The sequence below is a fragment of the Sceloporus occidentalis genome, unplaced genomic scaffold (assembly GCF_023333645.1).
Source record: "Sceloporus occidentalis isolate IW3139 unplaced genomic scaffold, rSceOcc1.0.p SCAF_3, whole genome shotgun sequence".
Classification (NCBI taxonomy): domain Eukaryota; kingdom Metazoa; phylum Chordata; class Lepidosauria; order Squamata; family Phrynosomatidae; genus Sceloporus; species Sceloporus occidentalis.
The window spans coordinates 230,376,137-230,390,915 of NW_028316983.1; the positions used below are offsets into that span (position 1 = coordinate 230,376,137).

The 14,779-nt window shown below is 41.2% G+C and overlaps 2 protein-coding genes across 2 annotated transcripts in view; one reads left to right on the forward strand and one right to left on the reverse strand.

The window, feature by feature from the left end:
- The window catches only part of LOC149317586 (eukaryotic translation initiation factor 3 subunit H), an 89,483-nt gene extending 82,099 nt beyond the window's left edge, over window positions 1-7,384 (reverse strand). Inside the window, exon 1 of the mRNA XM_089517865.1 lies at window positions 7,179-7,384. Coding sequence (XP_089373991.1) covers window positions 7,179-7,319 — 141 coding nt within the window. The 5' untranslated portion in view covers window positions 7,320-7,384. The remainder of the gene's footprint in view (window positions 1-7,178) is intronic.
- A 1,334-nt stretch (window positions 7,385-8,718) lies between these two features.
- UTP23 (UTP23 small subunit processome component) lies at window positions 8,719-13,790 on the forward strand. The gene is made up of 3 exons (XM_089517867.1): window positions 8,719-8,967; window positions 10,082-10,256; window positions 13,294-13,790. The coding sequence occupies exons 1-3, from the start codon at window positions 8,780-8,782 to the stop codon at window positions 13,675-13,677; spliced, it is 747 nt and encodes a 248-aa protein (XP_089373993.1). The 5' UTR covers window positions 8,719-8,779; the 3' UTR covers window positions 13,678-13,790.
- Window positions 13,791-14,779: the final 989 nt, after the last annotated feature.

Sequence of the window (14,779 nt, forward strand, 5' to 3'; positions counted from 1 at the left end):
AACATTAATGGAAGGAGGGAAAGAAGAGTAAAAGAAAGAAGTGGCTCCTTCTTTCAATGCAATTTGTATTGCACTGCCCCACATAAATGGAATTTGTTTTTGCAAGTCCATGCTCGCAGGCTATCTAACATGTGACATGACAGTGGCAAGACATTTATACGTTCTCAAAGCCTCCTTGCTATCAATCACTTTTACGCTACCTTTGTAAGTGCCTAGGTCCGTAGGAAACAAAGCTATTGAGTTTTTTTACCTTTACAACATGTGCTATTAATCTTGTGTAAGCAGCACTGAAGTTTTATTGATCTCCCAGAGACCAGGTACATAAGCAGAAGGCCTGAAGCATTATTTTAAAGGACACCCATAGCCTTAACATTACACTAGGATAACCCACGGCAGGTAAGCCCTTAGGCAGTCTTCACTGGGAAAGGTATGGATGGTTAAAACAGAAACACAATTCAAGATTCTAGTAAGCGACATTGTAAATAACTGATCTAACTTGAGGGATGAGGATGAGAAATCTGCAAGAGAAGTTTATTGCCATGTAAACTCCTGATTGACTTCCATGTAGAAACATTTCTGAAGCACGTGCTTTGAGATTCAGTTTTATGAGTTTGCATGCAGATGAATATTAACTATCACCATCACACTGCAGTGATCAAACTAAAGCAATAAAATGAACTTTTTCTTAAGTGAACTGGGACAGCTTGACACTCCTTTTGGTGGGTCCTTCTGCCCTTATCCTAAGCCCAGCAAGCAGGACTCATCATCTCCTATTCAAACTGAGGACACCAATCCAAAGAGAGCAAATGCTTCAGCCAGAAAGGGCTGGCAAGACTCTCTCATATAGCACACTATCTCTGCAGGCTCTACACAGAAGAGGATTAAGCTAATACAGCCAGGAAAGCTTTCTGGGGAGGCAGAATGGGGAGACATTTTCATTTCTAAAATTAACCAACAGTGCAAAGACATGAGAAGACAGAAAAACTAGTACTTATGCCATGCATGAGGAAGATGTACTGTAGGAGTGTACAACTTCTGAAAACACTCCCTGCCTGCTTTAAAGCCATTTCCCTGGTGTGCCATCAAAATCCAACTATCTAATTAACTCCTGAATTTCAGCAACGGGGCAGCAGTGGGCTGCAGCCTGTGAAAGGTTCTGGAGCAGAAAACAGACCCTTTTCCACATGCGGACAGACCAACTATTTGGAGTAGCATCAGGTTTTCCCAATTTCCAAAAGCGATTCAAATCTAAAATTTGCTACAAAATTCCTAGTCCTGTTTGGGAAGCTCATTATGACCATCCTCGCTTTACATATAGTAAGTTGAGTCTGAGCACAAGTAGGTTATCCCAGTTCCCAATTAAGCCAAGTTCTGAACCACAAAGTCCCAGTTTCACATCCTTAGCTGTTACACTTGCCAGCTATATATATCATCCAAGGCATAATTATGTGGAAAGACCCAGAAAAGGCGGCCTTTATATTAAATCACTTATTAAATCACTATGGCCTCATTTTCTGATACAACTGTGACACAACTGAATTAAACAAGGGACAAGGTGACATGCTACCCTCACCTTTGTGGAGCCAAAGCCTCACTGTTTCGTGGTGATATGCTTCTTAAACAGATCATTTTCCACAGGCATGTGGAAAGTTCAGAGTTCCTATTCCATCTTCCCTAGCGTCTATCGGCTAACAAAGATTCAAGAGCCTTAATGTCAGCTATATGTTGTGCTACTATACTATCAAAATGCAGCCTTCAAATTGTTCTGGTACTCATGAGCTGCCTACTACTGCCATCTGCGCATAAAAGCATTACTCTTCAGGCTTGAGCTCCCAGAGGTTGTGTGTGTGAATATTTCAAGATGACAGCCAAGTGCAGTAGCAGTTGACCTCATCATCTTTCAGCAAGCCATTTTTCACATGGGTTTGAGCAGAATTTCTACTGTCACTTTGAATTTAAAGGAAAGAGCCTACAGGGCAGGAGGATGGGTGAGGGGAAGCTTTTCACATATATCTAGCCTTCAGGAAAGACTGGACTAAGGAGAGGATAAAAGGAAGGGATACAACTATGTTTAAAATATCTATTTTGGTTTTCCTAAATTCAGGTATGCCTCAATCCCATCTTCAATATAGGGATTTTAAAAATATGCTTTAGTCATTGGCTATGCCAGTCTTCTTTGAACACAATTTCAGCCTAAATTCTGACAGTGAAAATAGCATTATACTAGAATGAATCAATATGTCTTTTCAGCTTCTTGAATGATTCTACATCTTCACATTAGTTTTACAGAATTACGCAAAATGGTGGGAGATTTGACAAGATGGGTCCAAAACACAATGCAGAAATAATCCAGTCTGAGACCACTTTATCTGCCCTGTATCAGTGCTAGGGCATCCTGAGAACAGTAGTTTTTTGTGGCACCAGAGGTCTGTGACAGCAAAAGTTACATGTGTCACAAAACATTTTGCCTTAGGGAGAGGAGTGCAGTCTCCTTCCTTGGAGGTCTTTAAACAGAGGCTGGATGGACATCTGTCAGGTATGCTTTCATTCAGAGTTCCTGCATGGCAGAATGGGGTTGGACTGGATGGCCCCTTGTGGTTTCTTCCAACTCTTATGATTCTACGAAAACTACAGTTCCCAGAATTCCCTAGTATTGAGCCATGACAGTTAAAATAGTGTCAAATGGCATTATTTCTGCAGTGTGTTTTGGAGCATGGTCACAACGTCTGCGATCCCAAAAGTGTTTTTCCCCCTGTATGGCACTACTCAAATAGGAGTGTATTTCCATAAAATAATTTCAGCAGCATAACTACACTATCTATGTATCTAATTATAAATAATATACAATTGAAGATGCCCATGATTCAGGCTTGCAGCTTAGATCACTTAATTCATTGCAAGAGGCCTCTATGCAGCCTGACATTTCATCATGTGAAGGATTGGACTCTGGAGTAATATCAAAGAAGGCATTGTTGTGGCTTTTCTAAAAATCATATGTGTTCTTCAATATTCTAATATATTGTGGCTGAATACATTAATTTATATACCTCTAATACAATTTGATTAGACAAATAACGGAAGCTACTCTTTGCCTTGCTAAAGCCAGCTCTAAACTGACTAACATTTTTGGCACTATGGTTGCATCCAGACTGCAGAAATAAAGAAGTCTGACAACAATTTAAGTGTTATGACTCTATCCTATAAATTCCTGATATTTGCAGTTTGGTGGCATATTCAGCCTGGTCTGTCGGAGCGCTCTGGTGCTTCACCAAACTACCAATCTATCTGTAGGATAGAGTCGTGGTAGTTAAAGTGGTGTGAAACTGAGGTAATTCTGCAGTGTGGACACACACTAGGTTTCACATCACATTATGACATAAATAGCTGCAACTTTCTGAACTGTAGGCCCTCCAGGTTAAGATAGACAGTAGCCAATAAAAACATAGAATAAGTTATAAAAAGTCCAAAATGCTGTCCATGCTCCAACCAGAAGACAGTCCAAACCATTCCTGAAGCAAGCTTTGGGCGGATAAAATGAAGTGCTATGTCCCTTCTTCTCCCATTTCCACAGCAGCGGACAGCAAGCCCCATGAATAATACTTCACAACTCAATGCACTGACATTTTGTCTCGCTGTATGCTACACACCACAGGTGGCTACAGCCTGCAGAGAGAGCAAGTGACGCCCACGTTTCTTGAACATCCTCTTTGTCAACTCCTACCATTTCTGTATCTGTTGCAGTGACAGGACACCATTAGACAAACGAAGTATAAAAAACCACTAGCCCTAAGATAGCCCATAGCTTCAGTTCTAGTAAGCACAAAGTTCCTTTCGCTAAGTGACAGCTTTCCCCTCCCTAGAAAAAGCAGAGCCTTATCTAGTAAGGGGAATTGGGATTATATGAAAGCAGTAATGCAAACTACACAGATGGGGAATAAATTCTGTTATTGGATCAATGTATTATACAACACAGAAACAGCCCAAATTCTTGTAAATGGAGAGAAAACTGAGATCTGCAAAATCAATAGAGGTACAAGGCAGGGCTGTCCTCTCTCCCCATTGATTTTTATCTTATCACTGGAAATCTTGCTGAACCAATTGAGAGGGAATGAGACAAAAATAAAGACGAATAAAGAGATCAGTACTTGTAAAGTCTTAGCATACGCCGACGATATTGTTTTGCTAGTAGAAGATCCTTTAGAAAATATTGCCAACATCTTGAATACAATTACGGAATTTGGAAAATTTGCAGGTGTTAAAATAAATACAGATAAAACTCAGACAATGTCCTTAAACTTAAACATGGAAGAAGAAAGTTATCTACAACAACAATTTGGATTAAATATAAGTAAAAGAGTGGAATATTTGGGAATTATATTAACTAAGAAAACATCTGAATTATTTGAAAATAATTACAAACGTATGTGGAAAAAAGTTACTAAAGATCTGGAAAGATGGGCAAAATTGAACTTGTCCTTTTTTGGCAGAATAGCTTCAGTTAAAATAAATATCCTACCGCAATTTATGTTTCTTTTTCAAAATTTGCCTATTATCAAAGATGATAAACAATTTATATTGTGGGAACAAGAGATTTTTAAGTTTATTTGGAAAGGAAAAAAAACCCAGATAAAAAGAATAATAATGAAAGATCTGAAAGAAAACAGCGGTCTTAACGTTCCTGATCTGAGGATTTATTACTACGCATGTGCTCTAGAGTGGATAAGGAACTGGATTAATTTGGAGGATCAAGATTTATTAAGATTGGAATGTGCCGAATTAAGATATGGGTGGCATGGGTATTTGTGTTATGACAGAAAAGAAAAACATGTGGTCAGGAAATCATTATACACAGTTTGGACAAAGATTAAAAAGAAATTCTATAAAAAACTACCGGTATGGACTTCATCACAGGAGGCGTGGAGATACGGTAGAGAGCAAGCTCAAAATACAATTAGATATAAGAATTTGCTGAAATGGGAAGGTGATGATCCCCAAATATTTTCAATACAACAGCTGAAAGATTTTGGTTATAATACTGGATGAATTGGTTTACGTTTCATCAACTGTCCGAGAGATTAAAGACAGATTTGAAAACATACGGAATAGAGGAAAAAGAAAACGAGTTGGATAAGATACTACTGCACTCAAAAGAATCAACCATAGCCAAAATATACAAACTTTTATTAAAAAGAGAAACAGAAACCGAAATAATTAAAGAAACTTGCGTAAAGTGGGCTCAAAATTTCGGATATTCTATTCCCCTAGATATATGGCACAAAGTTTGGGGTCAGGATTTAAAATTTACTGATAGTATGGACATAAAAGAAAACTTTTATAAAATGCTCTACCGTTGGCACTATTCTCCTAATAAACTCGCAAAGATGTCAGGTAATAATATTAGTTGTTGCTGGAAGTGTCAAAGTAAAGAGGCTTCATTCTACCATATTTGGTGGACATGTCCGTCGGTCAGCAAATTTTGGAAAGAGGTACATGAAATCACGCAAAAAATATTACAAATTAAGACACAGCTGCGAGACTGTGTTATGCGCAAAAATGGAAGGACAAAAATACTCCAACAAGTCAGGAATGGTTAGAAAAATGGTTAAATATGGTCCAGTTGGATAAATTAACTCTGTTAAGGAAAGACAGATGGTCTCAACATTGGGAAACTGACTGGAAGAAATTATATACATTTGTGGAAAATTATATGTAATGTAATAGGTAGAAAACACGAATTAATGTATGTTAGGACTGTAAAGAATACGATGTCTCAAGGACAATGTAAATATTTTCAGTATCGAAGGGTTATATTTCCGTATGGAAGAGGAAATGATAGAAAAGAGAAATCTAGTTTAATAGTCAATTCAAGTGAAATGAGAATAATAATTTAAAAGAAGGACACTTCATTGGCAAAGCTTGTTGGGAAATTTGCCTTGTCTGTAGAGAGCCAAAGCAGAGGGGGGAGGGATAGGGAAGGTACTTCAGGGGGTAAAAGAAAAAGATCAAGATGATGATAATGGAAACTGTAGCTTCATGGCAGAAGACATGCGTTGCAAGAAGGTTTGGTAGCTGCCATCTCCAGGTAAGGCTGCAGTAGGTTCCTGTCTGAAACAATTTGCAGTATTCTAGGAAGACTGATTCATGAGACACAGAAGACAAAGCAAACGAGGAACAAGGGGAAGTAAGACCAAAATGGACGGGCAACTGATTCAGGGCAGGCAACAATAAACCCACTGTTGTTCCCATACGACAGAATTCACTGTCAGGACAATGATGTTGGCCACTACCGTATAGACTCAACTATAAGTCCAAAGTCGGGGGCCGATTTTGGGGCCAAAATTGTGGCTTTTGATATGAACCATGACTATTATTGATACTGATATCAAAATTGATTGATACCAACCCCTTCTCCCCCCTCCTTTAGAGGAAAACTCATTTCTAGCGCTAATCTGCCCAGCATTTTAGTGCATTCATATTGGACAGTTTTAAATTTTTTGTTGTTTAATCTTTTTTTTAGGGGTTGATCACTGTTTTTATGATTGGGGAGAGGGGACGGGTTTGGGGGGCTTTAAACTGCAATTTTAATTGTTTGGTATTTTATTTATACTGTAGGAATCCGCTTTAATTCCTTTGTGAAAAAGCGGAATACAAATAAATATTATTATTATTATTATTATTATTATTAAGTCGAGGGTAAAACTTAGGGGCATGTAACAAAGGATGTAAATGGTGATGCAAAGGAACTGGCATTGACTCATGGATCAGTCGGAAGAGGTATTTTGGGTCACGTTTTGGACTAAGATGTCTAGATTTATACATGAGTATATATATATATATATATATATGTATCAGTTGAAATGAATGTCTTGGTCTATGAATGGCTATTAGCCAGGAAGGGCTTATGAACCGCCCAGGCCCAAAGGTCAGGGGCAGAGGAGCAGGAAAAGAGAAGGCTCTTGCCTCCAAACGCTCCCAAGAGGAAGCCACCTCCACTCTCAGTTTCAGGAGAAAGATGGGATACTAATAAGAGTCACAGCAGAACAGACTGAGTCTCCCTCGTCCAAACTGATTGGGACCAGAAGTGGTTTGGAGTTTGGGCCACAAGAAACCCCAGTTCCCAGAATGCCACAGCAAAGCGGCAGACAAAGAGTCCAAGGGGTCTCCAAGCGGCTCCTCACCAGTCCGTCGATCTGGACCTGCTTCACCGCAGACTCCCCCGGGGCCGCCTTGGCCTTGGCTTTGCTGCCGGACCCCGAAGAACCGCCGCCGCCGCCGGTGCTGCTGCTGCTGCCGGCGGAGCCTTCCTTGCGAGAAGCCATGGCTGCGGAAAGGAGCCGCGTGAGAGGAAGAGACAGAGCGCACCGGCCGGGAAAGGAAGAGGGGCCGGAAGTGCGTCCTCCGCCAAGAGCTTCCGGCCGGAAACCAAGGCGAGGAAGAAAGGTTCCGCTTCGGCCTCCAAGAGCCCCCAGAGGAGTGGTTCTTCCAGAGAGAGTCTAGAGGCACTGGTCCCCTAACTGTGCCCGTAAAGGGAGCTTGGACTTCGGCTCCCAGAATCCCTGGCCATCGGCCGACCATGGCTGAGGCTTCTGGGAGATGAAGTCCAAAACCTCTTATTAAAGGGCACAGTTTGGGGAACCGCTGTTACAAGGGATTCTGGGGTCTGTAGTTCGGTTGTGGCGCCAGAGCTCTCCGACAGAGAAGTCCACGTCTCACAAAAATCGCAGTTCCCAGAATTCCACAGCATGTAAAGCGGTGCCCAACCGGATCGTTTCCGCAGCGCAGATGCAGACTGTGGCTGTTATTTTTTAACTTTTGAAAAGGATATTTGCTGCGTTTTTCTTTAGCATTTTAAAATACATTTTAAAAAGTTTATGTGGTGGTTTTCATTTTGTTTTTACACTTTTGGTGGCAAATACCTGGGACGGGCGAAGCCAGCTCCAATACCTGCTTACTTTCCTTATTTAGTTATATTTCATTTGTATACCAGAACGGCCAGAAGGGATCCAAGGCAGGAAAGCGTATTAGGGAGTAAAGGCCACTGAATCCAGATGAGGGGAGCCTTCCTTTCCCTGCAAGCATGCTACGCAATCCATCAGTGCATCATGTCAGGGATAAAGAACAGCGGCCTTCCCTTTTTTAAAAGCGTGATTAGTGACTTTGCTTTACGGGTTTGAATTCACTGGATGCAAAAGCGCAGTCCTTCCTGTGTCAGCGAAAGGGTTTTCCATCCGGGTAGATTGATCAAATCCCTGGCCACAAATAAAGCAAAGTGGAGCATGTTTACAAGGCTTCATCTGCGCAGTTGGACTTTGTGTGTTGTAGAGCGATCCTATTGAATCAACAAACTACAAACCCCACAATTCTCTAGGATGCAGCCAGGAGACTTAAAGTGGTGTCAGACTGCATTAATAGTTTCTGCTTTCTCACTGCACCTGACAAAGGAGGGCTGCACTCCAGGAATGTTTCTGCCAAACCTCTTTTTTGACTGTTTCGTGAATCAGTACAAGACTTGTGAAGCTGAAGGCTTCCTTGGCCAGCATCCATAGTTCTTGGTGGGTTTTTCGGGCTATTTGGCCATGTCTTTCTTTTCCCTTCCCATCTCTAGCCGTGGCAGTTAGTTGTTTGAAACTGGATTTATTTCCTCAGTGCGCATGCGCAACCAAAGGGACTATGAAGACTGCGCACGCGCGAAACGTTTTACACTTCCGGCAAGCGCTTCCGCTTCCGGTTATCCCTTCTAGCCCCCACTCTCTATGGTTCTTCCCTGGTCTCCTCCGCGATGAAGATCACGCGGCAGAAACACGCCAAGAAAAACATGGGCTTCTACAAGTATAACTTCGGCTTCAGGGAGCCCTTCCAAGTCTTGCTGGACGGCACTTTCTGCCAGGCGGCGCTGAGGAACAAGATCCAGATCCGGGAGCAGTTGCCCGGTTACTTGGCCGGAGCGACCCAGCTCTGCACTACGCGGTTAGTTTGGGGGGGGGGGGGGTCACGTGACTCGCGGCGCGTGCTCGCCTTTGGATTGGCTGCAGGGTTTCCATGGCGACGGGAGGGTTGTGCACGTGACCCTTGGCGCGCGCTCCCTCCTTCCCTCTCCTACACTTAAGGAATCCTTAGTTCGAAAATCGGTCGTTTGCGCGCCTTGGGATTGGCTGCAGGGTTTCCATGGCAACGGGAGGGGTGTGTCTGAGAGCGCCGAGGGAAAGGGTCTGACCCCTGACCCCGCGTGCGCTCTAACTGACAGGGCTCAGCGCTGTGGGCTTCTGGGAATTGTAGTTTCTGAGGAATTTTGGCCTTCCCTGTGAGAGAGCTCTGGTGCCACAAGCAACTGCAATGTATTGATAAATTCAGACAAGACATAAATATTTACAAGCAAGATAGTACAAACATAACATATATAACAAAAAACATATATATTTATTTGGCATGTGTAGTTTATAGTTCCTTCCTTGCCCTTCTCTTATCAGTCATGCAATTCCTGTTGTTTCATGGCATGGCGCCAAGGCAGTGAAAATGGACTATTTCTGCAACCTTCTTCACTCATTTATTTAACTCATATCCCACTATTGGCTGCATCCACACTGCAGGAATAACCCACTTTGACGCCGCCTTAACTTCCAAGGCTCAGTGCTATGGGATTCTGGGAATTGTAGGGGGTTTTTTTTACCTTCTCTCCAAGAGAGCTCTGGTTCCCATTGTTTCATAGCATAGAGACGCAGCTCTTGAAATAGGTATCAAACTGGACTATTTCTGCCCCTCCTAATTATTTCCACCCCTTGATTTCTGCCGTTTCTTTTGCTAAAGCTAAGCACGACATAAAACTTAGGTTCCAATCTCTTCGTAATATTGAGAATTAGTCAAAAAGCCAATTAAGTTTTTACAGGTTAAAGACATCTTTTATTTCTCTTACATTTGGAATGGAGTTTAAATTAAAAAACCACAGAAACACAGGAAAGTACTGTTTTTAATGCCGCCCCTAAATTTTGCTCCCAATGTGAGTTAAAACACACAACAGCAAGACAAAACAATGCAGTGAATGAAGGCTCTCTGTTTCTTCCATCTGTTTCCCGTTGTCCTTTAGGTGTGTCCTGAAAGAACTGGAATCCCTGGGAAAGGAATTGTATGGGGCAAAATTAATCGCACAGAGATTTCAGGTTCGCCATTGCTCTCACTTCCGAAATCCAGTCAGTGGCTCACTTTGCCTCTTGTCCATGGCTGAAGGGGGCAACCCACATCACTATTTCATTGCCACGCAGGTAATATTGTTTTACTCAAGCATCCACCGAAAAGTATGCTCAGCTGTCCCTTTTGGGGTACTTTATGTAGATTTGGTCTTGGACTGTGCAGCTCTTGCCATACAAGACAGTACCGAGATTCAGTTTACAGCTTATTACTCAGAAATGAGCTTTTTGGAGTCTCATAGGACCTAGGTTTGATAGTCTTGTTAAAAGTATTCCTGGGATTGTAGGTTCCTAGCAGCTCCTAGTAGTTTCTGCAGCAAGCATTTCATGATATGATGATAACCATAAGTCAAGAACATTTTAAAAGGGTATGCTATATTAGACAAAACGGATAGTGATTTAGGACTGCACTCGCACTGTAGAAATAATCTGGTTTGGCACCTTTAAGTGCCATGGCTCAATGCTTTGGAATTCAGGGAATGGTAGTTTGTTGTGGCACCAGAGCTCTCCTACCATTCCCAGAATTTCATAGCATTGAACCAAGGCACTTACTGGTCTCAAACCGGATTATTTCCGCAGTGTGTTTGCAGTCCTAGAGGACTGCACAGATGACTCTCCATCCACAGCTTGTAAATATTTTTAAGATATATAAATTCCAAAACTCAAAGCTTGATTTTGCCATTTTAAATAAATGGCATTTTTTCTGTGCCGTTTTATTTAAAGCGACATGAGCATCCATGGAGTTTGGTATCCATGGTGGGTCCTCAAGCCAAACCCCAGCAGGTACCAAGGGCTTACTGTATACATTCAGTTGTTAGGTCAAGAAGCAACTGTGTATCTGCCTTTTTATATTGTGAGCCACCTTGGGTCTCTTTTTGGAAGAAAGGTGGGATAGAAATAAAATAAATACCTCCTTTCAGTTGCTTATAGTGCATCTTTTTATAAGACAGGCACACTCTTGGAGGAATATACTCTTTGATTAGTTCGTATGACATTGCAGCTTAAAGCTGGGGTTCAAGCTTCCCTGTTAAGGCAAGAAAGGGGAATATAGTGGTCTCTCCATACTTGCTGGGGTTAGGGGTGAAGGACCCCCATGAATGTGGAAAACCTGCAAATAAAAAACACTATTCCTTTTACCCAAGAGAACACCTCTTTAGGAATCTCCAGGACCTCCAGTGCAAATCTATGGTCAATATCTGCCAGAAGTAGATCATAGAATCATGCTGGAGGACCTACAAATGCCTAGAGAAGTGTTTTCCCTAGGAACCTCTAGGTTCTTTAGCACAACTATGGATAACTTCTGGCAGTTGTTCTGGAGGACCAAGAAGTTCCTAGAGCAGTGATGGCGAACCTATGGCATGCGTGCCAGAGGTGGCACTCAGAGCCCTTTCTGTGGGCACATGTGCCATCATCACCCCAGCACAGAGTTTGCCAGAGTTTGTTACTAGAAAGCCAGAGGGACATAGCACTTTGCAATAAATAAGTGGGTTTTGGGTTGCACTTTGGGCACTCGGACTCTAAGAGGTTCACCATCACTGTCCTAGAGAGAACATAGTAATCAAAACCTCAAATAATAAAATCTGCAAAGGTTGAATCTACAAATGTAGAGAGCCAACTGTATTCAGCTCTGTGTTCAAGAGAGAGAGAGAATGCTGTCCTTTATTCACTATATCTCTTGTGTTGCCCAAGTAGGATGGTCAGAACAATAATGCATAAAATGACTTGGGCGGAAGGAACACTTCACATATGATTGCACTTATTTTAACCCTGAGAGGTGGATCAGAATTCATACTCTGATATTATTCTGATACCATGGAAGTAGTTTTCATAGCAGAAGTGCAGTGTGAACCAGAAAACTTACTGGGTCACAGGAAAGTCATCTATATGGTAAGAGGCATTTGTCCTTATAAACATTGAGACAATGTGAAATTGAGCAATTGGGCTACTACTGTATGTGTATGCTAGCAAAATAGCCATCATTATGACAGCAGGTAATGAGGAAATTGCTAAAATACACCTCTGGAGAGACATGTCTTTGCAGTCTGAGATGTTATTTCTTTTTCTGAGGGCCAAACAACGTATTTGTGAAATATCTGGTTATGTGATTTGTAATAGTAACTGAAGAACCAGATCAGGGATATGTGGAAAGGGATTGGCCCTTTCACTAACTCCTACAAAGATATGTATCTATGAAATAGCTGTTTATCCCAGGAGGGAAAGTTGATATTAATGGCAAGAGCAGATTTCTTCCTGTGGCAAATAGCAGCTTGGGGAAGATAAATTGTTCAGAGCACAGTTGAAAGGACTTACTTATCCCTCTTTCTCCCAACCCATGGCTGCTGTTTAAAACATAATATTGGTTTTGTAGATGAAATGAGTGGCAGATTTGGCTCCTAACCGCTTTGTTGGTTGCATTCTTTCCTCAAGTTTTTGTGAACCATTTCAAACTCTCATTATCCAAGGCTCTGTTTCTTAGGCTGCATCCACACTGCAGAAATAATCCAAGTTGTCACTACCTTAACTGTCAAGGCTCAATGCTATGGAATTCTGAGTTGTAGTTTTTTGTGGCACCAAAGTTCAGTGACAGAGAAGGCTAAATATCTCACAAAACTACAGATTCCAGGATTCCATAGCACTGAGCCATGGCAGCTAAATCGGTGTCACCCTGGATTATTTCTGCAATGTGGATGCTGTCTTAGTCACTTGGTTTTTGTTAACTGTAGTGCTAACAATGTGATGTGTATGGTCGTAGGTACAGAAAAGATAGCCTTTACTAGAGACTGCAGTTGGCGGTGAAACATGGGTGGCTCTGACAACAGATTCTTGTATACTATGCATCCCCAGCTGTATAGCTTTTACACAGAGTGAGAGCATGAATTTGCTTATTTAGAATATTAAATTAACTTACAGTTATCTTGAAACAACTTCAGAAATAGCTGTAAATCCAGCAACCGAGGGAAGAAAACTAGGCTTTCCTTTTGGTTGACGGCCTTTGTAAATCTAATCCCTTATAGATTTGTATTGCACTGTGTCATCATTTGTGAAGTGTGTGCATATGGAATCGGAACTGCCTTACCTTCTGTTGTTTTATATGTCTTTAAATATTCAATAGGACGAAGACCTTGCAACAAAAATAAAGAAAAGAGCTGGGATTCCTCTCCTGTTCATAATTCAGAATACTATAGTTTTGGACAAACCTTCTGCCAAATCTTTGGCCTCAGTGCAATCAATGCAGACCAATCAACTTATTCCGGAGCATCAGAAAGTGAGCATTGCACATCTGAAAGAAGAACAGGGCCTAGTGAAATCCGTGGAGACCAAAAAGAGGAAAAGGAAAAGGCCGGCTGGTCCTAATCCTCTCAGTTGCCTGAAGAAAAAGAAAAAAGGCCAAGAGACCTCACAGTCTTCTACAACTAAAAGAAAAGCAAACAAGAAGCGCAGTAAAAGGAAACTGGAAACAACAGCAGGGTCAGGATCACAGAATGTTGAAGCATAAAATCATCAGAGAAAATGGGTGGGATTAGCTGTTATTTGAACTTTAGGCAAAGAAATTATCTACTGCTGCTACAATATGAAAATAAATATTTGTTATTTCTTTTTGAAAAACAACTATAGTAGTTCTATAATTTTGTGCAGCGTTTCTACTGTGGATCAAAACAGCAGCTTTCCCCCATCATTCTTTACATCTCATTCTGTAGAGATTGTTAATCTCTGTTTTGAGCTGTGTGTAAGAATAGCCCTTCTACAATTTGGCTTGAAAACTGCAAAATTAAGGAGGAAGAGAGGCAAAGAAATTATGGTATTGCACATGATTAAATGCTGATGTGCAAACTGAAAGGTAACTACATTCATTATGTCAGTAAAAAAGATCAGAAGACTTTTTTTAAAAAAGGAAATATGCTACAGATCAAAACTTCTTTTAAATTAGACTCTCTCTCCTCCAAAAGCCTTCCTCTTTTCGCCTCCTTCCCATCCTGCAAAAGACAGGCAACTGACTATTTGTTGGTAAATTCAGGCACGTTCTAGCAGAAAAGCTAGAGGTTTTTTGGATTTCTGGGTTCAAGGTTTTTTAAAGTGTAGCCAAACCCACAGTGTTCTCTCTCCCACTTCTAAATGTAGACTTAACATGGATTTAAGAACATTTAAAAGTGAATTACTTGTACCTGTTTATATATTTGAACACTCATACAGTATCCTGTTGATTTAAAAATGGCAGAGAGCTAAATATAGGCTTAACTGGTGCAATCTATATATTGCTATGTGTGACTGTTTTCACAAGGTTCTATTGCGCTTGGTTATTTCTTCCACTGAAAATCATGAATTGCTAAATTTGAGAGTTAAGGTTCTTTCTGCCTGCTGGTGTGGAGTGCCATTTGGCTACTTTGGGGTGAAAAATGCCCTTATTTATTTATTTATTACAAATTGAAGACAGCTGGGCTAAACTTAAACATACATATGTCTGGCTGGGTATGCAACCTGCACATTTCCCACCTGTGACCAAACAGATCCCACCCAAATTAATTATAGTCCCATTCCATATCCAGTTTATTTGATTACAAGATCTGAAATGGCAAAAACCCTTCAGCAGAAATCCTTTA

Coding starts and splice junctions, on each gene's coding strand:
- UTP23 (XM_089517867.1), top strand. CDS start 8,780: ATGAAGATCACGCGGCAGAAACACGCCAAGAAAAACATGGGCTTCTAC. Junction 8,968..10,081: donor ACCCAGCTCTGCACTACGCG/GTTAGTTTGGGG, acceptor GTTGTCCTTTAG/GTGTGTCCTGAAAGAACTGG. Junction 10,257..13,293: donor ACTATTTCATTGCCACGCAG/GTAATATTGTTT, acceptor AATATTCAATAG/GACGAAGACCTTGCAACAAA.